This window comes from Zeugodacus cucurbitae, chromosome 4 (genome assembly GCF_028554725.1).
Source record: "Zeugodacus cucurbitae isolate PBARC_wt_2022May chromosome 4, idZeuCucr1.2, whole genome shotgun sequence".
NCBI classification, from domain to species: Eukaryota; Metazoa; Arthropoda; class Insecta; order Diptera; family Tephritidae; genus Zeugodacus; species Zeugodacus cucurbitae.
Genome location: NC_071669.1, coordinates 62,046,291 through 62,071,876, shown reverse-complemented (window position 1 = coordinate 62,071,876; position 25,586 = coordinate 62,046,291). Strand labels below are relative to the sequence as shown.

The following is a 25,586-nucleotide window of genomic DNA, read 5'->3' as shown; positions in this document are numbered from 1 at the left end:
ATCCGGATGTCTGTCCGTCTGTGCAAGCTGTAACTTGAGTAAAAATTAAGATATCTTGACGAAACTTGGGACAAATATTCCTTGGCACCATAAGAAGATCAAGTTCGAAAATGGGCAGAATCGGACCATTGCCACGCCCACAAAATGCCGAAAACCAAAAACTTTACACAATTAGTGCATATCATCTCCGGCTTCACTTGTGAAAAAATTGTCGAAAACGGACCATAACTTTTCAAGGCCCCAGATATCGAACATGTTGAACTCAGCGCCTAAGGATAAATTTTAACCGAAAATATGGGTAAATCTCTCAGATATCTCAATCTTTTCTTCTAATAGTGTGTCTCTGTTCCAAAAATTATTAAAATCGGGTCATAACATTTCCATATACCTCATTGTAGGTTTTTCAAAAGTATCTTCTCCTAGCTCCCATATACCTAATTATAGGTTTTTCAAAAAACGGTGAGCTTTATTCCGCATATATTTATTGGTTAAATTTCTTCATTAAATTGCGAGAGTATAAAATGTTCGGTTGCACCCGAACTTAGCCTTTCCTTACTTGTTTTCAGTTTGAGTTGTTAACGATAATAAAAAATTTAAAAATTTTAATTGAAATGGGCATTAAATATTTAGATACAACTTTTTAAGGGACGCTAAGTTAAAATCTGTCGACTTAGTATTGTTTTGAAATTTAGTTTGGATAGATAAAATCAGATTTGTTGAGCTTCAAAGAAGATATATGATTGTATATTATTTAATTAATAATTAAATATGTATGTATTTTCACTTCAACTCCATTTCGATTAAAAAATTATATAATTTAAAAGGAAAATTAAATATATTTCATGCCAGTATGTAGGTTATGTTTTTTTGAGATTGCGATAAGAGAAATAAAAATATTATTCATTTTTATGCATATTTATTGTTTTACAGTAATTCATTAATTACTTAAAAAATATGACTAATTTAATGCAAATTTTTTGGCGTAAGTTTAAAATTTTTTTGAACATAAAATATCTCCTGGATGTAGTTGAGGTTACATAAAAGAGGAGCTTCTATGATTGTATATGAAAACTGAAGCTTTAGGCAACTGTAAAAACTCCATTCATTCTGAAAGCATCTGGAGTAAAGTTATCGCCTTTTATAACAACAACATCAGTACTGATAATCGAAGTGTGTATTCATTCTATATATATATGTATTTTATTAGCAAAAAACAAAACTTCAATTACGTAAGAATAATATTAAATTAATAGTTAAGCAGATATATATACATATATCACATACATACACATACATGCGTCAAATATTATTGAATCGCATAGAGATTGTAAATACGTAGCATTTTCTATAACTAAGTATTCATATTTGTATGTGTATGGGTGTTTTAATGCTCTGTACTAAGATCTTTACATATAAACTCAATTTATTCAGTTAAATATACTACATTTTAATATTTACAAGCAGGCTTTAATTACATAATTAAATGCGGCACTCTAACTTTAAAACAAGTCAACAACACCGCCTAAGACTACTTCTTTTAGGAAACAATAATTTAACAATAAACTTCATTTTAGTTATCTTCCTTCGGCGGTGGATGCTTGAAGATCTCTTCGAGCTGTGATATTAAACCGATCACACGATAGTTTTCCTCCAGCATCGCGAATTCCTCCAGCGGCTTCAACAGCTTCAACGCGTCCGTGTAATTCGTTACGTGTTTGGGCAACTCCTCCTCCTCGCGATCGCTATGCTCCGACCAGTGACCAGGACTATGTGCTGGTTGCTCGGCAATTTGCGCGCCAATCGATTCGATTTTTTGTATCTTCAAAGGTTGATGTGTGAAGCTCGTCTCGCTGCTTGGGCGCTTACGCTGTAAACTTGTTGTTTGTGTTTGTTCCTTGGCTTGTGTGGGTGGTAAGGTGACTGGCGACGTAGCTGTTGGTAGCGGAGCGAGCGGTGGCACCAATTCACTTAAGCTCACAACCCTTAAAACCGGCAACTGCGCGGCATGTGGTGTGGTGACTTTCGTCGCGCGTTGTTGTTGTCCATTTTGTATGGTGGGCGTGGTGGCAGGTGGTGTTGGTGTGCTGCGGCGTTTATTAGTTTCAACAGCTGGTGCAGTTGTTTTTGTAGGCGATGGTGATGGTGGTGGTGGCAAGAGTTCATTTAAGTTAGGTTTCACATCCTGCTCCTCCTCATCCGCATCCAGATCTATAACTTCTTCTTTGATTTTTGTCACTGACGTTAGTGTTGTTGTTGTTGTAGGTTTAGTGCTTGTTGTGGCGCCAGCCTGCTTGACACCTTCATCGCTGCGTCGCAGATTGAAGGTGTGAATTTGCACTAGCGGTGTTGTTGTTGTAGCGGATGTTGTTGCCGCCTGTTGCGCTGTCTCCCATTGCTGTGTTGCCTCCTTCGGCGCGAGCGTTATGGTGCTGGGCGCTTGCTTCTTATTATCCTGCCGGCTGCAGTAGCTCAGTATGTCCTTCAAATCGAGCGATAATGGCGGCGGCCGCGTATCCTGTGCCTGTTTGAGCATTGTGGGATATATGACCGTAATGTACTGCGTCAACCACTCCTTATCCGGATAGAAATTGTCGATTTTCAACATCTCTTTCAATTCGAAAGCGACTTTGCGCAACGAATTCTCATTCATGCGCATCTTGTGGTGATGCCTGGCGCGCTGCCAATACTCGAAAAGCGACTTCTTGAGGAAGTTGATCTTGCGCAAGCGTCGCTGTTTCATCTCCTGCAAAGCGGCTTCGTTCTCGCCAGAGATAGCGATGCGCGTCGCAGTGCGATATAGATCGGATTCTCTATCCTCAACCGCACCTGGACTCGACGCCTCCACTTTCGCTTTATTCTTCGTGCAATAGGTCATGATATCCTTGAGATCCAGCGAGGTGGGTGGTGTGCGTGTGATTGTGATTTGTCGATTTGACAGCGAAAAATTGTAGGTCGCCTTAAAGTGATTGATCCACGCCTTGTTCGGCATGAAATTATCGATTTGTATAATATCACGAAATTCGATGGCTTTCATGCGCAACAGCTCCTCCGTTATGTGCGCTTTCGTGTGAAATTGTGCACGCTGTATGTACTCGTACAGACACTCGCCGAGAAAGCGTATTTTACGCGAACGCAACTCCAGCCGATTGGAATCGTTTTGCGTTTCAGCGCTACGTGTGGCCATATAGAATTCCATAATGGCATCACGATTGGCGATTATATTCTTGATTTGCTCCCAACTGCAGTTGAACATTTTCGCCACTTTCGTGTACATCGGCCGACAATCGTACGCCTCGATGGCGGCGACGCGCTCCTCCAGCGTCAATATGTTGCGTATGCGTTGCGGACTCGGTTCCAATACGGTTTGATCGATGTCGATGTAGTCCTTGACACTCTGTAATGTTATGATTTGCTGATTAGTTGAGAGTTTTGGTAATGGAATTTGTAATAGGAATTTGAAAAATTGTAGAGGTATCATCGCAAATGTTGGGTAGGATGTTGGGGTTCGTTAGAATTCTGCGTGTTTTTTGAAATTTCACAAATGTATGTATATCTTGTTCGAAAAAATTTGACGCATAATTCAAATAAGCTTATGTCACTTTCGAATTTCAAAAAAGAGTAGCTATTGAACGATTTGTGCTGCGAGATCCTCATAAGCCCTTTCTTTAGCAACTGATTTTGGAAAAATCTTTGTGTGTATAATTGTAAATATTATCCATCAATATTTCGTTTTCGAGAACTTCAACCTAATTGTATCAATTTACCACATAATGGAACAATTAACTAATTGATTAATTAGTATTCAACTGCCCATATTAAAATAAAATATTGCTCAAGCAGGTCTATCAATATTTCGTTTTCGAAAACTTCAGCCTAAATGTCTCAATTTACCATATAATGGCGCAATTAACTGGTCGATTGATTCGTATTTATTTGATCTTATATAAGACCATATTAAGAATCCTCTGTATATTTCATGGATTACGCTAGTCCACAGTGATATTGATGTAGATCAGTAGCTAAACAAGAAGTAAATATCGCATATATATATTATTATATATATAATTGGGTCAATTTCTCATATAATGGAGTAATATCTAATTGATCAATTAGTATTTAATTAAAAAAATTTGTGTGCGACAGTGGGATGAAGAAACAATTTTTATTGAGCAAAGTTTTCGAAAACTCCCAGAATCAACTATTTTCTCAGCTGTTTAATTGCTTAAGCTAAATTTAGTATAATTGAAGAGCAAAAACGATTGGTCAATTTAGATCAAAATTGACTCAGCTGATCGACCTCTATGAATAGAATACTTTACTGATTATTATTAAACGAAAATAATTAGTTTTCGAGATATAAACACTAAAAAAAAATGTGTATAACAGTACTCAGTAAGAATGGAATTTGTAATAAATTTGAATACTTAAATTCAAATTCCCATTCCGTCTCATATCTTTACATACATCTGTATGTAATACAAATAATTTAACAAATATTATAATTATTGCCTAAAAACGGAATAAATGCTCTACCCAAGAAAGTCTAGTCTAGTTAAAGAAAGCATCTCTTGCACTCACCTTTTTCTTGCTGATCTCCGGTATCGACTTATTCCTCAGTGAAATTGTGTCCTGCGTTGTGCCAATTGAAAATATGTAAAATAAAATAAATATTCAAATATAAATTAATTTAATTATGCATTAAAATTTTCAAAAAAACGAAAAAAGTTCACTTGACCACACTCACTCACCTTAGCCATGTTCGACGGCTGAAACTGTAATGATAAATGGCAAAGCCTGTTTTAGCGTTTAATAAAAACCGTTCAAACGTTCCCCGATTTGAAACAACAACAACAACAGAAAAAAAACAACAACAATGATGATAAGTTAACACAGAAAACCAGAACACTTAAGAGCTCAGTGTCGTTAGAGTTTAAAACCAGACTTCGCCACCTCAGCGACGTGAAAAAAAACACAGACAACAACACCGAACTCGCCCAACCGGTCCGCGATTTGTTAGCGCACGACGTAACCAGTTTTTTCCTTGTGCTGTGCGCAAAACGCGTATGCAACAACAACAGCAACAGCAAAAAACGGCATGAGCAAGCGCACAGTGCAGGCTCGACGTGGTTAACCGGTTTTCCAACGTTGATATTTGCAGCGCTGCTATGCGATGAGCGATGAGATGCGAAGTGTGTGTGTGTGTGTAGGTTGTTGCTGTTGCACTCAGTGATACAGTTGTTGTTGTTGTTGTTGTGGCTATTTTGGCAGTTTGTCGTTGAGTTAGTCAGGTGATGATTGCTCGCTCCGCGTGTGATTCACGAAAAGCAATGTGAATTAGCAACAACAACTATAACAGATCAAACGTTGCTGTTGCATTAGACCGCTTGAGCTTTGACGACTTCACGTTGTTGTTGTTGTTGTTGTTGTACGACTAAATAATGTGCTAGTGCGTAGATTGGCTTTAAAACACTTTCTTCCGCGCGATTTGTCTTCATTCACTTTGCAGATCTGCGATTATATTTCTATTATATGTGCGTGTGTGTGAGTGTATATGTGCTTGTATTAGCAAAAAATTGAAATAAATCGCCAACGATCCAACACTTTTTCGTTCCGTTATCAACAATGAAAGCTACAAAACAATACTAAATTCACTTGAGTACTTCCACAAAATGCTCGCCGATGCGCTCCCTACAGTGCCGCCAACTAACCGTTGCAAACGCCCTCGAAATGGAGCTGAAAAACAAGCGCAAGTGAGCGTAAAAGAGAAATACAGCGAGAGAGAGAGAGAGAGAGAGAGCGCGCGAAGGTTTGCATGTGTGTGTGTGTGTCTCTGTCGTGTCGTGTAGTTTCGTTTGGCTCTCCAACGGTACTTCGTAGCCACGTTTTTCGTCATTCACGCAACCAGGTCCACGCGTTGAGCTGACGCGGATCGAACGAAAAACGTGTTTAGCAAGAGCCGATAATCAGCTCAACAACAACAACATACAATAACCAACAATTGTAGACAAACAATGCTGGCGAAAGTAGGCTGACGAGAGTCAGTGTTGTTGTCGCTCACACATATGTATGTACGCTCGCTTTGCCTTTGCGCGTATGTGTTGGTGTGTTGTGAGAGCATTTACTCACATAACCGTTTCTTTAGAACAGGCATTAACTGGGTGCGCTCTGAGTATCGCCTAACTTTGTTGAGTACGACTGAAGGTATTATGTATGTAGCTATGGGTATATGTACTTGTATTATCTTATATACATACATACATACATACATACATGTAGTACATGTTAATTCGTTTTATTTTTAGATTTCGCGCTTCGGCTGATATTGCATATGTGAATGATGTTAAATAAATATATGAATGTATGTATATTATTATTATTAGTATTTAAATATGTATGCAGCTTAGAGGTTCGTAAGTAAGCAATTTATGCTAAAAATCGAGAGTTGACTAAGTTCTATATAGTATTTTGTGTTATCACTCTAAAAATGTATGCTTCGGTGTAAATATATATATTCTTAACCATATTCATATATATATGTATTACTAAGTTGGAGGGGGGCCAATAATGTAAAAAGTTTTACGAAATATTGGGTCATATTCAAGTTGGACTGTTATATATGTATAATATTAGAAATTTCTTATCTTCGAAAAATTGACTTCATTGTACAGGCTGGAGCGGCTTGGTTTTTTCACAATACGATAAAAATTTTAGTTTATTTAATATCTGACTGATTCACACAATTTTCCGATGAAAAATTTTATAAATTATTCTACTGATTTCGAGTAAAGGCGAATTTTAGAACCCTTAATGTTATAGGTCGTTCTAAAAGACGATGATATATTGTTGTGCCTATATATTCCATATTCTATCTTGATTTTTTGATTAATTGCATCGGTAGTCCTCGAAGTTCGGCTGGAGGGTTGGAAGTAAAAACCAAAAATATGGATTATGTTCTCGCAATTTATTTATGTAATTTTATTAAGATAACACACAATTTGACCCATTTATTCGAAAAAAAATCCGCAAAAATAACGAAAATCATTGTATGTACATATATACATACATGATATAGCTGATATAATTCCTGAATCGATTTTACTCATTTTAAACGCCAAGCTACATTATATCAACGAACGTACGCGTATTTAATTTTGCGAAGATATCTCGGTATAAAGTCCAACGGAAGTTTAAAACCCCTAATATTAGATATAGGGTAGCTAGGGGAAGTTATGACCCTGGTTCTCTAATTTTTGGCACAGAAACGCATTATTAGAAGAAAAAGATTTCCTCTGAATTTCTTTAAAATATCTGAGAGATTACGGGTATTTTCGGTAAAAAATCATCCATTGGCAGTGAGGTCTTCAAGTACGATATCTGGGGCCTTGAAATGTTATAGTTAGATTTCGATAATTTTTAAATAAGTGATGCCATATCTCAAATGCAGTGTTTGTGTAAGGTTTTATTCCAGTATCTTCATTAGTTCTTGATGTATATTTTGTAAAGATAACGAATCAGATGATATTCAAAATTGTGTTATATGGGATGTAGGCGAGATTATTAACTGATTTCGCCCATTTTACATCGATATCATCTCAATATCGAGAAAATGTTAGGTACCAAATTTTATTGAAATCGGTTGATTAGTTGGTTTTTGAACCATAAGTGGGCGATGCCACGCCCATTTTTCATTTTTTCAAAAAAGCCCTTGTGCAGTTTCTTTCTGCCATCTTCTGTATAGTTTAGTGTTTCTGACATTGACTCGTTTAGTTTACGATTTACAAACAAACGTTATATACTCTGCAATATGTTGCGAGAGTATAAATATTTAGTTTATCAAAGTATTTTTTATGTTTTTAATATAATCAAATTCGCCTTAATAAATATTATTCAAATTTCAGAATTTTATCGTAGACGCTGCAATTAAAGTGGTAGATGAAATCTGGATGTCCTAAATCGAAACTAATCCAATATAGCTCGCTATTCTCAAGGATCGAATAAAGTCACACTGAAGGGTATTGCGTACAGCCTTTTTATCTTGAATCAGCCAGCGAATGCTACATCAAAAAATCAGGGAATGGACCGATACTGCTTTACATTCCTTGAATCTGCGGATAGTAGTACACATCTGCTTTTCTACCCTGTATAGTACAGTGTCGGAAACGATCATTTTGCTACTATGTACGTGACCCCAAATGTGCCATCGGAGTACGAATGTCTATCTGTCTCTGACTGTTCTAAAATAAATGGTGCGGTGAAGTGAGTTATGTCACTACATATTGGAATGGTTATCGGAGAATACTTAGTTATACTGCCCTTGTGCTTACCGTTGGTCGGTGCTTCAAAGTAGCGGAGACGGTGAATTTCGCTCTGCTATTACGCGGAACATACGGAGTCCTGGAAGTCATTCTGAACCTCCGGTCACATTTAACTCCGCCGAAGCCGGTCCCAAGCGCGTGTTGAAAAAGGAGGAGGGTTGGATGGAGAACGCTGAATGACTTGAATGAATAAGTATTTCGGTGTATATGAGGATGAAACGAACAATGCCCTCTAAAAGTAGCCGTCCACCTTGGTCGTAAGGGAAAAATGCAAAACCAAATATCAAAATGAGCGAAGGTATAAACAATAGGATCATTACTCCAGGTGGTAAACACGGAAGTGGAAATCCACCTACAGCATCAACTGTGGCAGGGGCCACATTCTGGAGGCCCCAACCCCGCTCGCAAATGAACTAAGAGATACGTCAAACAATACAAAACCAGAAAGAGAAGTAAACCCTGAACACAAAACTAAGAAACGTTCCGGGGCCGCTAGGCGTGCAGCACGTAAACGACGCTTATTAGAAGCTGGAATTGGTTCACTGGCAAGTGCTGGTAATCCCGAAAACAATCAAACTCCACGCTCTGAAGAAGAAGTTCAAACTCCGGAGGACACTATATCCTTTAAGAGAACAAAATATGAAGCCACTAGCCAGGTGTCGAATGAGGGCGCTAGCAATAGTCCCACAACTCCAAAGACCGTTACGAGGGATATTGTCACCTCTAGTGGTGAGGAAAAAGCTAAGAGATCAAGCGCGGAGACGAACAATCACTTTAACTACGCCGTTATCGATGCAGAGAGACCGGGAGGCAGCATGTCGGGCGAGCAGCAGACTAAGTTTGAGGCGGCGTTCAGTGATGGTCTAATGGATCTAATCCTGTCGTCGTCCTCGGATAGGTCTGTCTTCAAAATCGATACTGCACGCTTCGAGAAAGGTGTTTTTCGGCTGGCCATAAACACCGTCGAAGATGTGGAAGCCATTCGTTCCATGGTGGAGGCTCTTCCACAGTTATGGGATAAATCCAAGCTACGCCTTGTGAGTGACGAAGATGTCCCCAGACTACAAAAACCCATATCTTCATCAAAGGAAAGATGTCAGTAATGTCTACGGATTGCATAATCAAGATGCTGGCGAAGCAGAACAAAGAATTAAGAACTAATCTCTGGGAGGTGTTCCACCGCAGTAGCATTCCAGAAGGGGATCTCATTGTGCTTGGCATAGACCAAGACTCGTTCTCATTTCTAAAATCTGCAGGTGGCAAGGCACACTTATTGTTTTCCATGGTGCAATTCAAGGTCGGGCACCGTCAGCTCGCGGCAAAATCTCCCGTGGAGGGTTGCTCAACCAAAGTTGCAGCCTTTAATAATATCACTACAGCGAACGCACAGGAGACATCGCTACCGGCTGTAATGGCCACCGCTCGGTCGTCAAAAGCAAATAATGTGGATTATTGGATGTCAACTACGAACTCGTCGGAACACTCCGTTGACACCGACAAAAAATTATCAACAAGATTAGACTATGTCGAGGGATTGTCTCCTTTTCGGGAGTATAAACCCTTTAGCAACTAAAACTCAAATACTAGGAAAGTAAATTAAGTGTTGCCGAAGCAACGTATCACTAGAATCTGCTGGCGGGTCTGTTAGAGGTGAGTTTGAAGTTGTCTTAATTTAGGAAGTTCATTTTTTTCTATTACTAGTATTTTGTTTTCTTCTTTTAGCAGACATTTCAAAGAGGACTTCACTGTGGTGAAAATTACCAACGGATAAATGGATTTATAAGTTCCTGCCAAATTTTTAAAAACTCATAAAAATGAATCCGGAATTCCAATATATCGAATATCGACCAATTACCGGAATATCGAAATACCAGTTTTAAGAAAACAATTTGGCTGTAAATTTCAGAGGATTTAAATACGAAAGGTACAAAGGTATTTTAACAACAACAAAAGACAAATTTGTATTTTGATTTTCGTTTGCAGAGGCATGGTGCAGATAACGCTGGAAATCACTGCGTGACATCTAAAAAAGAAAAGGATTATCTATCAGCGAAGACCGAAAAACAATTTAAGAAATTCAAGTCCCATGCAGAGATGTCCTTTTTAGATAATATAATAACTGAGTAGAAGTTAATATGCAATAATATAAATAATTTAATTTATTTCTAATAAAAATTATTCTTTCTATTCAGTTGCGCGAGTAGATGACAACGATGATACTGTTGCAATGAGACTGAATTATCTGGACCACCTTTGCCTTCGCCAAAGTATGCACAAGTTGATGTTTTGCAAAATGATGAAGCTTCTGTATCGAGTCCGTGTAAAACAACGCCTAAACTGACAGAATGTATAAAATCGAGTTTTACCGAAGTGTTGGCAAAAAGCTCGACAATTAAAAATTTTCCCGATCCTTTGGGAGCTAAAAATCGCATTATTTTGCTTTTCCAAAGTTTAGCTTATAAATCTTTAACGACTGGCCTGTCAGAGAGTGTTGTCGAAGCAAACGCCTTTAAAGTAGCTACACTTAGTTATGAAGAATTTGATACGTCAAAAACGTCTGAACAATGTTTAATAAATAAAAAGTATTATTATCACTTTTTTTATAGATATTTGTATAATGTGTAACTATAATAAAAACTTTTTTATTAATTTATGAAGAATATGTAATGGTTACTATTTTTTTTTTTAAATGTTACTAAATTTTTATGTACTTACTTACATAAGTATTTATTGATATACATTTAGTCTCTTATATTCGTTAAAATTGATTTCATTTGGCATTATAAATATATACATAGATAAATTAATTAATAAAAAGTAGTGGATTTAAAAAAGTTCTGCTAAAACTAAACCCTAACCCTAAAAAAAAAATATAAAATTTTAGCTCTAACAATTTATAAGGCATTCGACCCGAAAGCACTGATTATGTTTGCCAGACACATTAAATCTGGAACTCTATACCAAGCTTTTCAGTATCATTCAGCGCTTATTCAGCTTAAGAAAGAGCTGAATGCCAAAGTGACTTATTTTGCACAACAAAAAATATACTTTTTTTTAATACGAAATTAAATTAATTATCTGAGATTTTACTTTTTTCCTATGAGCACCTAACTTCTAGTTATTTATTTTTATTTGCATTGAGTTTTATTTTTTGTAAAATATTGTTGCTAAAGCGGTTTAAAATTATTTGAAATATGCTTAAATTAACTTTTAATTTATTCAACATTTCACATAAATAAGTTAAATATCAATTTCGAAATTTATTGCTGCAGCTAATTCTATAGCGAATTAGTTTTGTGGATATTGTATTATATATTATAAGTATATTTTAGAGTTTTTGCCATAATTAGTAAATTTTTTTGTTTATGTACATTAGGGTGGAAAGATATTTTATATTTTTATTTAAGTGTTAAATTTATTTAAGTTTTTAAAAGTGGTATCAGATTATTTTCTGTGATTTTTTAAACAATAAAAAAATTCCGATATATGTATTATATAGTGGAACTTCCATAACTCGAAGATCTCCATAACTCGAACACTTGAATTGACAATAGCGTTTAGAATCCAAATATCATACAAATTTCTTTCCCTAACTCGAATTTCTATAATGCGAAGTTCTATATAACTCCGAACTTTTGAACTGGCAATAGAAGGCAACTTTCATACAAATTTCCTTCCATAAATCAAACTTTTTGGTCAGGCCATAATACAAAATTTAAAATTTTTCTATCGAGGTAGAATTTTAAAAGAGTCCCTCTATATATGTATCGTATGGAGGCGAACAAAAAATATGATATTACACTTATGGATTGCATAAATCATCTAACACAGGGCATGGAATACAAACGTCAAGAGCTAAACAATAGCAAACTGCAACCAATAAAATTACAGAATACATGTTTTAACGTATGAACATACAAATTTTTGTGAATTTAATAAATAAAATTGTGTATAAATCTATATTTTCCTGATTTTTTTTTTAATTTTATGTTTTAATGAAAATTCTATAACTCGAAGTCTCTTTAACTCAAAGTTTTTTTGTGGATTATGCTGATTCGAGTTAGAGAAGTTCCACTGTATTAATTTTATTAATAATTTAAAAATGCTAACTCTAATTAATTATTCTTAAAATAAACAGTTTAAATAAATATATAAGATCTAATAACATAAAAAAATTAATTGGTAAATAATAATTGAAAATTATGCTAGACTTCACCTATAAAATTTTAAGACATAAAAAATTATTTAAAATTCTGATTTTAAGTTTTTAGTATTACAAAGACTTATTTTTAGGAGCCCTTACTAAACTTCAAACTAGTATATCATGCTATTAGTAGAAAGCAATAATCTTGATGAAAATTATATTAATCACTTATATGAATTTATCTATATTAATTACTATTAACTTATGTTCTTTGTTTGTATCACAGCTACGCTGTTCTCTCCACTATGTGCTTAGCCTTATTGCGCTAATTATACAAGTGCCTCTAAGCACTCTCATTGACATTTTGTCTACGCACTATCTGAATAATTAGAGCTTGCGCTGTACAAACATTGATTACTAATTGTATATATGTACTTCGTAGATAGTCACTCTCCGCGGTATATTTTGTATACCGGCAACCGTTATTGATTTAAGTATTCGAATCGACCGCATTCCTAAATATATACTCCAATTGTGTTATCAAGCTAAGCGCGCTATAGTTCTCCTCAGTCATGACGAAATTCTCTAAAACTCTTAAATAACGCAGCGCCTCCTTATAGTTACTTATACGCGCGTTACGTTGCTTATGTTTGGTTGTTGGTTTTTGAGTTGTCATACTGTTGTTATCGCTAATATCGGTGGTTTCAACTTTTACTATGGACACTAAGCTCTCCTCCGCAGCTTCTGTTTTTATATTGATTTCAGCGGGTTCCTGCTGCTTCACACGCTCATATGTTCTCAATTTTGTCCGAGACGTTTCCACGCTTGACTTTTTCACATCTGACATTATGCTCATAAAAAGTGCTTCGATACTGTCTTTCAGCTGTCTTTGGGGTTTTGTTGTAGTGGCTTCGTTAGCAGTTTTCCCTTTAGTTTTCGCACCTTCCACATTATCACTTTTACACAACTCCTCATACGCTTTACTCAGCATAGCAATGCGTTCATCTTCGGCCAACAACTTGCGCTGCTCCTCACGCTCCTGCTCGCGCACATAAGCAATAATATCATTGCAATCCAATGAACGTCGTCTATCCATATCGTGCTCCAATTGTTCCATCATCTGCATGTGATCCAAGCGATTCTGCTTTAGTTTGAAAGCATGCAACCAGGCATCGTTCGGTGTGAAATTCTCAATGCCCAGTGCCTCTTTCACCTCCAACGCTTTGCGTCGTATGGCCGTCGCATCGGTTGACATGCGTAGATTGAGTGCGCGCAGCAGAAACTCAAAGACTACCTTGCCGAGTAATTCGATTTTCGCCTCATTCGAATTGTCCTCCACGGTGCTGAGGTTTTTCGCACGTTTACGCTCATAACTTTGCAGCAGTTCATCCTTGCTGGCCATAATACTCTTGATCTGCATTTGACTACAGCCGAAATGTATGGCCAATTGTCGATAGTTCGGTATGCATGCGTAGGCCTTAATCACTTGTATGCGTTGACCGAGAGTGAGCTTCTTATAGGGCTTGTAATCGCGTATCTTCAGCTGTTGCGGCTCCATTGTGTATTAGTATCTTTATCTAGTTGCGTGTAAATAAGTTTGTACATACAACAAAAGCAAGCACTACTATTTAATTTTGACAATTAGTCATATAAAGCGCCGGAAAACCACCGTCACACACGAAAAAACAACACACTACGAACAAATTGTATCGAATACTGAGCAGGCGGACCGCACAAAGCCAGCAACGATCGGAGCGGCACACACATACATATATAAATGTTGCTCAGCAAGCGCGTTTGAAAATAGAGTTTTCCACAGATAAAAATATATACAGACGCACATACATACATACACATGTACTACGGCACATACGAGAGCGCCAAACTGTTTTCAAGAGCGCAGTGTTTTGGTGCGACTTTAGGGATGAGCGCCGAGTCTGAGCGAGAATTTTTAATACATATGAGCAGGTATACATTCATCTATGTATGGATGTATGTATATACTTTCGTCAAAGAAATTTTGTAAACATTGCAAGGCGCTCTCTCCTATCGCTGCCATATCAACAAGTGAAAACAATGGCGAACAGCTGTTTAAGAAGGTAAGCAAAAACACATATAAATATTTATGTATGTACATGCATATATATTTTGCAGTCGGGTATATACAATAAACTCACGAATGTTTTTATATAACTGGAAAAAAAATGTGCTTGCGAATATAAAGAGTGCCGAGGGAAATATAATTTCCTTTATAGCTGTTATCTAGTGTTATTTCAACAACAAATTAGCTAATTTTATAAATTTTTAAATGACTACTACAATGCCTAATCCAAGCGATCACGGGAGGTCCAATTCAAACATACTCTCAAAATGAGTTTGAGAGCGAGTGCTCTGTGAGAGCCCAATTGCTCTCTTGATATTGGCTGAGTTAGGCCAAACTTTTTCGATGCCATTGCACAGGTGTTTTGTATTTGCATTACATATTAAAAACGGAAATATTTTTTTTTTTTATTTATGAAAGCTTAGAATTATTTGATATGAAAGAATTATGGAAGTCAAAGTTCGAACGGCACCGAATACTTCAAAATTGAATACACTAGCAAAGTGAAGTACTGAATAGCGTGAATATTTTTGAGAAGCTTTCAACTAACTCTTCGTTTTTTCGAAGCTTTGTAGTGAGTACCCCCTTTTTTGTTAACAGCTTGCTCTGAGCTTACGCTTTTCTAAATATGTAAATACATACATACATATGTATTTCTATAATGAATATGTTTTTGACATTATTAATAATAGTATGTATCTCAAGTATCAAAAGAGCCATGACATGATAGAAACGAAAATGATAGTTTCTAAGCGACGAATGAATGAATGGCCTGAAAGTGAGATGGGATCCTTATATTCTATGTAGCATACCGGCCGATTATTTAGCTTCGAAACTTCAGAAGAATGGAAATCATCATTAATATTATAATGTATGGATCCATTGGATTATTTTCGATCATATATAGTGGGAGATCTAGAACCATGTTGTAAGCCAAAATATACTCCGCCATGGTTGATACCAAATATTATCCATAGTATTTGGGTTAAGGCAACAAGCTATGGGTCAAAATAAGCTATGAAAGGATACAGTACGATTCATTATAACATTTTAATGAATTAACAAGTAAGGAAAGGCTAAGTTCGGGTGCAACCGAACATTTAATACTCTCGTAATTTATTTAGAGATTTACCTATATTTTCGGTGAAAAATTACCCTTAGGCACTGAGTTCTTCATGTTTGATATCAGGGGCCTTGAAAAGTCATAGTCCGATTTTGACAATTTTTCCACAAGTTATGTCACAGCTCAAATACAGTATTTGTGTAAAGTTTTATTTCGCTATCTTTATCGGGTCCTTATGTATTCATTATAAAGTGAAGGAATCAGAAGGATTCAAAATTGAGTTATATGGGAAGTAGGCGTAGTTGTGAACCGATTTCATCCATTTTCCACACGTGTCGTCAGGATGCCAAGAAAATATTATATACCGAATTTCATTCGAATCTGTCGAGTAGTTCCTGAGATATGGTTTTTGACCCATAAGTGGGCGACGCCACGCCCATTTTAACCTTTGTATGGGAGGTGGGCGTGGTTATTATCCGATTTCTTTCATTTTTGGACTGTATAAGGAAACGGCTAAAAGAAACGACTGCAGAAAGTTTGGTTTATATAGCGTTATTGGTTTGCAAGATATATACAAAAAAAACCTATTTGGGGGCGGGGTCACGCCAACTTTTCCATAAAAATTACATTCAAATGTGCCCCTCCCTAATGCGATACTATGTTCCAAATTTTATTTTTATAACTTTAATTATGGCTTAGGTATAGCTCCTTATGTGTTTTTGGTTATCGCCCATTTTCGAACTTAACCATCTTATGGTGCCAAGGAATACGTGTTCCAAGCTTCATTAAGATATCTCAAGTTTTACTCAAGTTACAGCTTGCACGGACGGACAGACAGACATCCGGATTTGAACTTTACTCGTCACCCTGATCACTTTGGTATATATAACCCTATATCTAACTCGTTTAGTTTTAGGACTTACAAACAACCGTTATGTGGACAAAACTATAATATTATCTTTAGCAACTTTTGTTGCGAGAGTATAAAAACGAAAACAGTACAAAATTTGGGTCATCAGGATAGCGCCCCCTACGCTAACTACATTTTTCCGTTTATTTCACGTGAAAAGTCAAACTTAACATTCTTAATTTATAATTCACAATTTTTTAACTTAAATTAGCAATGAGATGTGCCATATTTGTTGACAAAAATTTCATACATTTTATTGGGGAGAGAACCCAATAGTTTTTCCATAAAAACTAGTGTAATGGTTGACCAAACAAGTCTTATGCCGTCGATTAGTTCCGTTTTGATGGTATATTGCTTTCCCTCTCATATAGCATTCTAATAAACCATCCCCAGACGTTATCTATCATATATACGCCGGGAGTATAGCGGACACTCCAGAACATCTTTTACAGACCGGAGAAGCTGAATCTCAGCATTGTCGTGATATCCTGATGACATACGACTTCGTTGGATGATATAATTTGATTTGTCGAGAAAGTTTGCGCAGCCAAAATCTTATTCGAAAATCTTTAAATGTCTACAAAATTTTATAAATCACCGTTATATGGAGAACCCGACTTCCGACTAGCAGTGGAAAAGCTCTCGTAATAGTTACTTATCCAAATCCTGAGCCACTTTGACATTTAACAATGTCTCCTGTATTTATGAGCTTATGAATATGGCTTTGCAGTAAGTAGATAAGAGAGGTGTCTTGAAAGCAATATGAAGCTTTAGTAGATGGCCAAAGATTATGAAAGCTTTCTCAATTCCGGAAATTATTTTTTGGTCATTAATTAAATATAAACTAGTAAGACTTTATTTAAATAAATGTATGGTTTATTTTTTCAACACTTATAATAACATGTTCATAGGAATGTTGAGAAAGATCATAAGGAAAAAACTGAAAATAAACTTAGAAGCCTTAAGAATATAACATTTAGAACAATGTCAACAATTATTATAATATAAAAGTATATGTATACATTTTCTTAAATAGTATTAATAGTAAGGAATAGTATTTGTATGTATTTACATTTTTATTTCTAACATTTATGTTATCTATATTTTATTTCAATTCAATGACTTAAACTCTTCAATTTCGGTGGATTCTTAAATATTTGCTCCAATTGAGTTATCAAGCCAATGGCGCGATAGTTTTCCTCAATCATAGCAAAGTCTTCAAGCACCCTTAGATGACGCAAAGCCTCCATATAACTGTGTATATCGGGGAAAGGAGGCAGTGTTGTTGGCTTTGGCGGTGATGTGCTGTGATTAGGCGCAGGCGAAATGATCGGTTCAGCTTTGACGGGATGGGCGCTCTCAGCACTCTCTTCCTCATCATCTGACGCGAGATTCACCACAATCGGTTCAATATCAGTACCAAGATTTTGCTTACTTTCCACGCTATCGCCGTCATTACTTTTCATATCATTATCAGCATCGCTGCACACCTCACCATTTGCGTTGTTATTTATAGCGTCTCGGCTATTCATATGCTCCACCGTATGCTCGTTACTATACGAAGAAGTATTACTGCCATCATCACTCTCCCACACACTATTGCAATTCTCATCTTTCGCCATCTTCAACATTTTACGACGCTCTTCTCTCTCCTGCTGACTAACATACTCAATGATATCGATGCACTTGAGCGAGCGACGCTGATCCATATCGCTGGGCAAGTGTTCCATCATGCTCGCTAAATCCAAACGATTGTAAGTGGCTTTGAAGTCTCGCAACCATGCATTGTTCGGTGAGAAATTCTCAATAGCTATCGCCTCCTTAACTTCGAATGCCTTTTGACGTATGATCGTAGTGCCGATCGGCATGCGCAAGAAGAGGGCGCGCAACAGAAACTCATAGACCACTTTGCCGAGGAAGTCGATCTTCTCTTGTCGACGATTGGTCACCTCATCGGTAATCTTGTTAGCGCGCACACTATCGTAATGCCGCAACAGTTCATCCTTATTCGCAATGATGTTCTTGATCTGCTTGGCACTGCAGCCGAAAGTGCTCGCCAAGCGTTGATAGTTCGGCATGTGTTTGTAAGCTTTGATCACTTTAATGCGCTCCGCCGTCGTAAGTATATTGCGCGTTTTGTAATCGCGATGTTTTATCATTATTAGCTCCATTGTCTCTATGTCTGTATGTCTGTATGTATAAGAAAGAGCAGCGAAATTCAATTAAAACAACAAGCTCTGCAAAGCTCCGGAAAACCACGTACAGCAACACGCAAGCGTCGTCTCAACCGAATAAACAACTTATTGCTTCCAAACTCTATCGGATACTAAGCTGGCGTAGCTGGCATAGTAACCGTTGATCGGCTACGATCGAGAGACATGGAACCGTCGTCAGAGTAAACAAGCGAAAACGGTGCGCTCAGTAAGCGCGCTTGAAAATTTCAATTCTTTGGCACACACTCTTGCATAGGTATGCATGTAAGTATATATATATAACGGCAAGTGCGTTGGTATGTGCATGAGCAAACGAAGTTAAGGCAAGCAAACCCCAAAGCGTAAAATGGCAAGCAAAGAAGTGTTGTGGAGGCACTTTCAGTGAGAGCGCTGAGATGGTTTCGGCAAAATTGCAGCGTATACTCTCGTCACATTTGTATGAACATTCCGTTACTCTCGTACACCTCGGCTATTTGAGCGGTAGTTCGGTACGGAGCGAAAATCTACCGACTTTGAAGCGTGCGAGTATCATGTGAGTATCAACAAGTGAAACCGTACTGTTTGTATAGGCTTAAGTGAGTCACATACAAACAAAGCCACATACGTTGGTAAACATGCGTACATACCTGACTATGTCGGTAGTATAAAGGTAAATAGGTATGTATGTATTATATAAATACAAGGTTTTAACGTTAGCTTTTATACTTCTGATCAGTGTCGACAGTCCGAAAAGCTTTGAATTTCGCAATTGAGTACTGGATATGTACATGTATAGAGAAGTAGGTATTACTTATACACACATGTATATATGAATATACATAATATGCTCGTAAATATATAAAGGAGAGCGACAATCAAGTAATTCGAAATGCAACTCGTGAGTATGAGCAAAGACTGTGATGTCGTCGTGCGCTGACAAACAAGCTTTTAAGCTGTAAGGTTAAACAAATGCTTGTAACTATTTAACATTCAGAGACTTGGCGATATTTGTGGGAATGTATAAATGTAAGTATGTATTTATGTAGAAGTTGAAAGCATTTTGAGACTTCATTTGCTCAGAGAGCAATGCTTTAGTAAGCTTGTTGGAGCGTTGTACTAATAAGTCCGTTAGTTCCAAAAATATTTGTTTTTCATTCCAATTTTTCGTTATTCAAAATTTCGCATTTTGTTATTCCTTTACTTTATTCTTGAGTTCTTTGAGGAAAAGGAAAACCATAGGCACCAGAGGCAACAGAGCTGTTTTCCATGAAAACTGCTACGAATTTGAAAAGAACTCAAGTATTTTTTGACTGGTACTGAAAACCCTCAAGACATTTTGGTTGAATGTAAAATAACGTCTCAGCCGTTGCTTCTGCTTGCTAGCTGGATGCCACTTGAAACCTAAAGAGAAGCCTAGACGTTTTCCCAATACACTTTCCAACAAAGAAAGCGCTAATCTCTTCCGGCGGTAGCTGATTTTCAATGATGAACTTGATGATGTCATCATAAAGCACATACGTTGTCTGTGTTAAATTCTCATAGATAATTATTTCTCTCGATTATTACAATACATGCGGAATATGTATAGGCTTAATGAGAGGGTTTTGTTCGTCGAGAGATAGGTGCTACATTATATAGCAAGGTTTATACTACTTCTGAGGCTTATTATGCTTTAAAACAAACTTTAATGTAGACCTTACAACTTCAGGATTATGACTATCAAGAGCGAAATGTGTTCTATAAGAGGATACTACACGATACACACACCGTTGCTAAAGGTAGGTAAAGTGGGTGTCAGATGACGCACCTAGGCCTTTAATAGGCCCATTGTGAATCGAATACACACACCGTTATAAACGATTAATATTTTAATAATTAGGCCATATTTATCGATCGAAAATAAAACGAATACCCCGCACCCTGGAACTGTAGAGATTCATACTCCGAACTGAATTTTTTGAAAACGAAGGGAAAGTGGATTCATTGAACTGATGCGCGTTTACTTCAATTCTATTGGTCTTTACACATCAAGCTTAAGTGCGTGGTTAGTTGTTATTCATACTAGAAATACTTGCGCTTGATTTTTTTAAAACTGAGCTTAGAACTAGGTTTTTATAAATAAGGATAATCGATATTGACAATTTGAAGTCTACTTTGGTCTTATGTATCATTTATACCGATGAATTATATCAAGAACTGAAGTGCATTAACTTTTTGGGTGTCACTCTAAATAATATGAAAGCATTAAAGGGATTAAACTTTTTTCTCAGTGTAGGAAGTACTCATATGACTTAACTATACCTTCAACATTTCTAGCTATTACAACAACCAAGCATCTAGCGACATCTAGCACACTTTAAGAAGTAAGTATCTTTGCTGCATACTCTCTGGCCACCACCATGAGATGGCGCCAGTGCTTGAATGCCGTGGTAAGCGGTACGCCTTTAGCGGAAACAGGAAATTAGGGTTGTTATTCGGAAACAAATACAATTTTTTTTTAATCTTAAAAAGTAGAAATTTATATTATGAAATAAAAAACACGAAATATTATTTTTACAAGTACCCTCGAGGAAAGTAACCCATGCCCAGGAGAATTATTGTGTCTGATATTGAAGTTAGAGCCATTTTTAAAATATTTATATTATTAGATTTTGACAGTGGATTTGAGGAGTCCAACTCCAGTTCGAGTGCCCAACCAGGATTAAAGAAGTCAGCGCTATAATTATTGAAACAAGTTCTTACTTTAGATCACTTTTACTTAAAATGTCTGGTAGAAGTACTAAATCTGTTATTAAGGCTTCAAAAAATCGATTTTTTTGTTTTGTTTTAAATCTCTTCCAAAACTATCCAAGAATATGTCTTTAAAATTCCAGAGGCCAATTCGACATATTTTCGAAGCTAGAGCAGTTTTAGTGGCCGAGCGTCGTGCAGGTGCGAATGCTCAGGCACTTTACTTTAAAGCGCGTTTTCTCGAGTTTTCATTTTCACAAGTGTTAGAAAACGGTGCCGGCGATAGCAAAAAGAATATATGTCCGATCGAAAAAAACCAAAGTGATCTATCTTCAGTATTAAATTATCTTCTATTTGAACTAAAAAAGTTGGACAAAAGTATTATTTAAACTACTTGTTTTGCGACTTAAATTCAAGGTTTTATTCTTAAAAAAGTGAATTTTTTTTTCAAACTTCGAAAAAATTTGGAATTTTATAACTTCTTCGGTATTTTTTTAGTTCACAAAGAAAAGAAATTTAATTTAAAAAAAAAATTGGTTCGACTGTTTCAGATACATCGCAAGACCTCCATCACCGGCACCGATTTACAAGTGCAGACTCCAGGCGCTCCAGAAAAATACTTAAAAAATTTCAATATTTTTTAATAATAAATATAGTACACTATCGTCTTAAAATTCCGTTTACCGCAATCATTTCCTTCATCATTTCAAAAAGCTTTTTTCGGCTTCTAAAGCAGACTACTGCCTTAAGAATAAGACAATTGAAATTTTGAATGAATCCGAGAAACGTCGTGGAGAGTCAGAAATGCCATGTTAAGCGTGAGGGAAAGTAGACATGCAGCAAATATGATCTTAGAGTTGAAGACTGGAAGGACGTAAGCGGTCCTTTCAACTGCTTTCTCTGGACAGGGTCCATCTTAGCGTCATCATGGGTGTGCTTACTGGACATTGTCCAATGGGTACCCATGCGGTGAGACTTGGGATCGTGACAGATGCAAGTTGCCAAAGCTGTATGGAGGAAGGCGAGATGGAATCATCTAAGCATTTCCTTCTTCATTGTCCAGCTTTTGCCAGACTGAGGTTGAAACACCTCGGAAGGCCCTTTTTCGGCGATCCTAGCGAATTGGCTAGAATCGATTTTAGCCGTCTTAAGAAATTTGTATCGGATTCCAAGCGTTTTGCTGAATCCTAAAGGTCTTTGATCCACAGGGAGTTTTATTGGTACCACAATGGACAGCGCCAAGGCTGTCTAAGTGAGATCTTCTGTTTTTACAGAGATCTGCCTACTAACCTAACCTAACCTGAAGACTGGAAGACTTTTTTGATTAATTTACAAGATTTACAACTCTTTATATATCAATAAATAAAGTCTTAATAGTAGGAGTGCAGAAGAAATCAAATAACCTAAAAAGACTCATTAGAAATCACGTCGATGCGTATTGAAGAGATAGAGGTGTGTCATAAACACATTCTTAACCTAACCATGAAAGGTCAAAGCGTACTACTGATAAAAGACTAGATTCTATGTTATCGATCAGTATAAAGGCAATAAGAGTTGGTGTGATAATCTCGAATCATCTCCAGAAAAGCTTTTAGAACTTTTATAAACTAATTTATTGAATTACATTCGATGCGCAAAGTTATTCAAATGTGAAATTTATAATGTGTAATTCAAATTCAAATTTCATCAGATTTAATCTTAAACCCCCCTATCCAGATTTATTGGATCGTGGTATTTTCTTCAAAATAATTCTCAGTTTCGGTCTCAGTCTTTCTTTTTATTGCCAGCTCAGAACAGGAGGAAGTCGTTAGAGCACCAGAACTGGAGAGTATGGTAGACCCTTGGTTTTTCGTATAAAGCTTGTTTTTTCATTTCATTTGATTTATAACGTCCAATCATTTAGGTCAGGGTCATTAACTACGAAGTCAAAATAAACATAAACCACATAAAGGTGTTGCTATTATAGAGGAAGGTTATGTCAAGTAATTTTGGGCAAAGAGCGCATACAAATTGGCACTTTAGAAGACTTCATTAGCTACAAATGTTTAGAAATATTTTTTTTTCAATCTTCCGGTATGAAAACCATAATTGATCTTGAGAAAGATTTATTTCTGAGAAATGTTGTGAAAAAAGTCACTCTTATATTCATACATAAGTATAAGAAAGCAATGTCGCTATCAGTCACCAACATATGTACATATGTATGTGTCATGAGCTTTGTTGTGAAGTCAAGTTCCGGATGCAAATTACTATAAGAGTTGACGCAACCTCTGAGCGCTTGATAATTGTTCGCTGGCCGGCTGCCCTGCGGCGATATCAGAAATACCCACAAAAAAAGAGAGAGGAAAAAACGTATCAGAACGGTCAGCTGTGCAGCTGTGAGCTGTGATTCCCTCGATTTGAATTCGTCAAATTGCGCACAGCTGCGCAAATGTACATACATAGAGACACTGATATCGGCATATGTGAGTTCACACAGCCCGTTGAGTGGTCATGAAATCTCGGCAAAAGTGGTGATCGCTGCATTGTGGCTACTTTTACTTAGTTGACTTGCATGCAGCCGCAATTGAACTGGACAGCAACATGTGTGTATGTATATGTATTTGTTTATTTATAAAAGCCTAACTGCATTTGCACACGTAGATATGTATATTTGTGTGTGTCTGTTTGCCACCAAAAGTGCAAGACATTCCTGACAGGGTCGCGCAACCACTTTGCTGACAGCTGAAGACCATTCGGGCGGTCAGTAGTCACTCTAGCGTGATTCCTTTCAATGTCTTGAGGCATATGTGTTTGTTTTTGTAACTCTTAAAGTGTGCGAATTTAAAGTCATGCGTTGAATTACGAAAATATTTAGAAATGGTACTAGGGTTGGCTGAAAAGTTTGATAGCTCCGGTTCTTTTGGTGGTGGAGCTTAAATATTTTGAATGGAAATTTATGGAAATTTAGAAATGGGGTGCCAGTTAGTAGACTTTGGACATTTTGACCGAAACTGTAGATTTAGATTTATTTTCTGCATAGGACCCATATTCGAAACTAAAGGTAGTATTTACGGTAATATTATTAAACCGCCGATACCTCATTGTAGATTCAACCGGAGACCACTCCTTTAAATAAGTTGATACTTAAAAAAAATATTCTTCGAAGTCACACATACTACTCAACGCACCCTCGTATTATTCCAATATACACCTAAGCATAAATGAATTATTTGTTTGCATTGTTGAACACGACTTCTGTGCTGTGATGTCAGCGCCAATGTTGTTGCTATTATTATGTGAGCATACGCATTTATCCAACCCCTTTTTTTCGAACTTTTCTTAGAAGATTATTCGCCTCTAATTTTGCTGCGTAGCAAACGTTCTTTTTGACTGCACTTCTCAAGGTACGACTACATATTACATATGTATTTATCAACAATCAAACAAAAAGGCATTTTTTTCTTCATATATTTTTTTAATATGCAAAATTGAGCAGCTTGTGTATATAATATTTTAATTTTGGAACATCTGTGTGGTCATCAACACCTGGTCTACGGTTTTGTTGCGGATAATTTTCGACGCCTTTGAAAATGCCAAATGAAAAATATATGTGTGTGTGTTTAAGTTTTCCCGAAAAGTTAAACATCTTATCAAGCACTGAGGGATGTTTGATCGACCTTTTATTTGTACAGTTGCATGAGAATAAACACACACATACATACACACCTGGGTATGTTAGCTCTAAGATTATGAAGAAGATATCAATGTTTGAGCACTTTAAAGGATCGTCTTTTTTTGAGGAGAAGAAACTCGCGAAGTAAATTGTTGGTGTTGAGTGCTTTGATCTAGTTATGAATGTAAATTTGTATGTTCTTAAGTTTTTTTCCACTTTCACCACCAATTACACGTACATTTAGGTATGTTTAAAGTAATTTTTTTTTGTTAAAAAGAAAGTGTAGCTTTGATAAATATATAGACCCTCATTAGCTTATTTTTCAATCGCATTCTTACATAATTTTTTCGGTGACCTTCTGCCAGTGATTGACACCCATAATTACATAACATCAACACAAAATTGTGTAAGCAATTTGTTAGCGAGCTTATCAGCAGTAAGATGACACGGTTGCTCAGACCACACCCACCAAGTGT

The 25,586-nt window shown here is 36.6% G+C and overlaps 4 protein-coding genes across 4 annotated transcripts; 1 reads left to right on the top strand and 3 right to left on the bottom strand.

Annotated features, from left to right (window-relative positions):
- Nucleotides 1-896: 896 nt before the first annotated feature.
- Nucleotides 897-5,902, bottom strand: LOC105212492 (uncharacterized). The gene is made up of 3 exons (XM_011184495.3): nt 4,749-5,902; nt 4,579-4,629; nt 897-3,394 (listed from the first exon to the last, which is right to left on the bottom strand). Exons 1-3 carry the CDS (start codon nt 4,755-4,757, stop codon nt 1,571-1,573), a joined length of 1,884 nt encoding a protein of 627 aa, XP_011182797.1. The 5' UTR covers nt 4,758-5,902; the 3' UTR covers nt 897-1,570.
- On the top strand, nt 5,670-10,144 carry LOC128921662 (uncharacterized). Its single transcript, XM_054229822.1, has 3 exons — nt 5,670-5,750; nt 8,657-9,965; nt 10,038-10,144. Exons 1-2 carry the CDS (start codon nt 5,670-5,672, stop codon nt 9,416-9,418), a joined length of 843 nt encoding a protein of 280 aa, XP_054085797.1. The 3' UTR covers nt 9,419-9,965; nt 10,038-10,144.
- A 2,805-nt stretch (nt 10,145-12,949) lies between these two features.
- Nucleotides 12,950-14,017, bottom strand: LOC105212527 (uncharacterized). Its single transcript, XM_011184538.1, has one exon. It carries the CDS (start codon nt 14,015-14,017, stop codon nt 12,950-12,952), a length of 1,068 nt encoding a protein of 355 aa, XP_011182840.1.
- Nucleotides 14,018-17,648: 3,631 nt separating this feature from the next.
- On the bottom strand, nt 17,649-18,704 carry LOC105212526 (uncharacterized). The gene has a single exon (XM_011184536.1). The coding sequence runs from the start codon at nt 18,702-18,704 to the stop codon at nt 17,649-17,651; it is 1,056 nt and encodes a 351-aa protein (XP_011182838.1).
- Between the last annotated feature and the right edge of the window lie 6,882 nt (nt 18,705-25,586).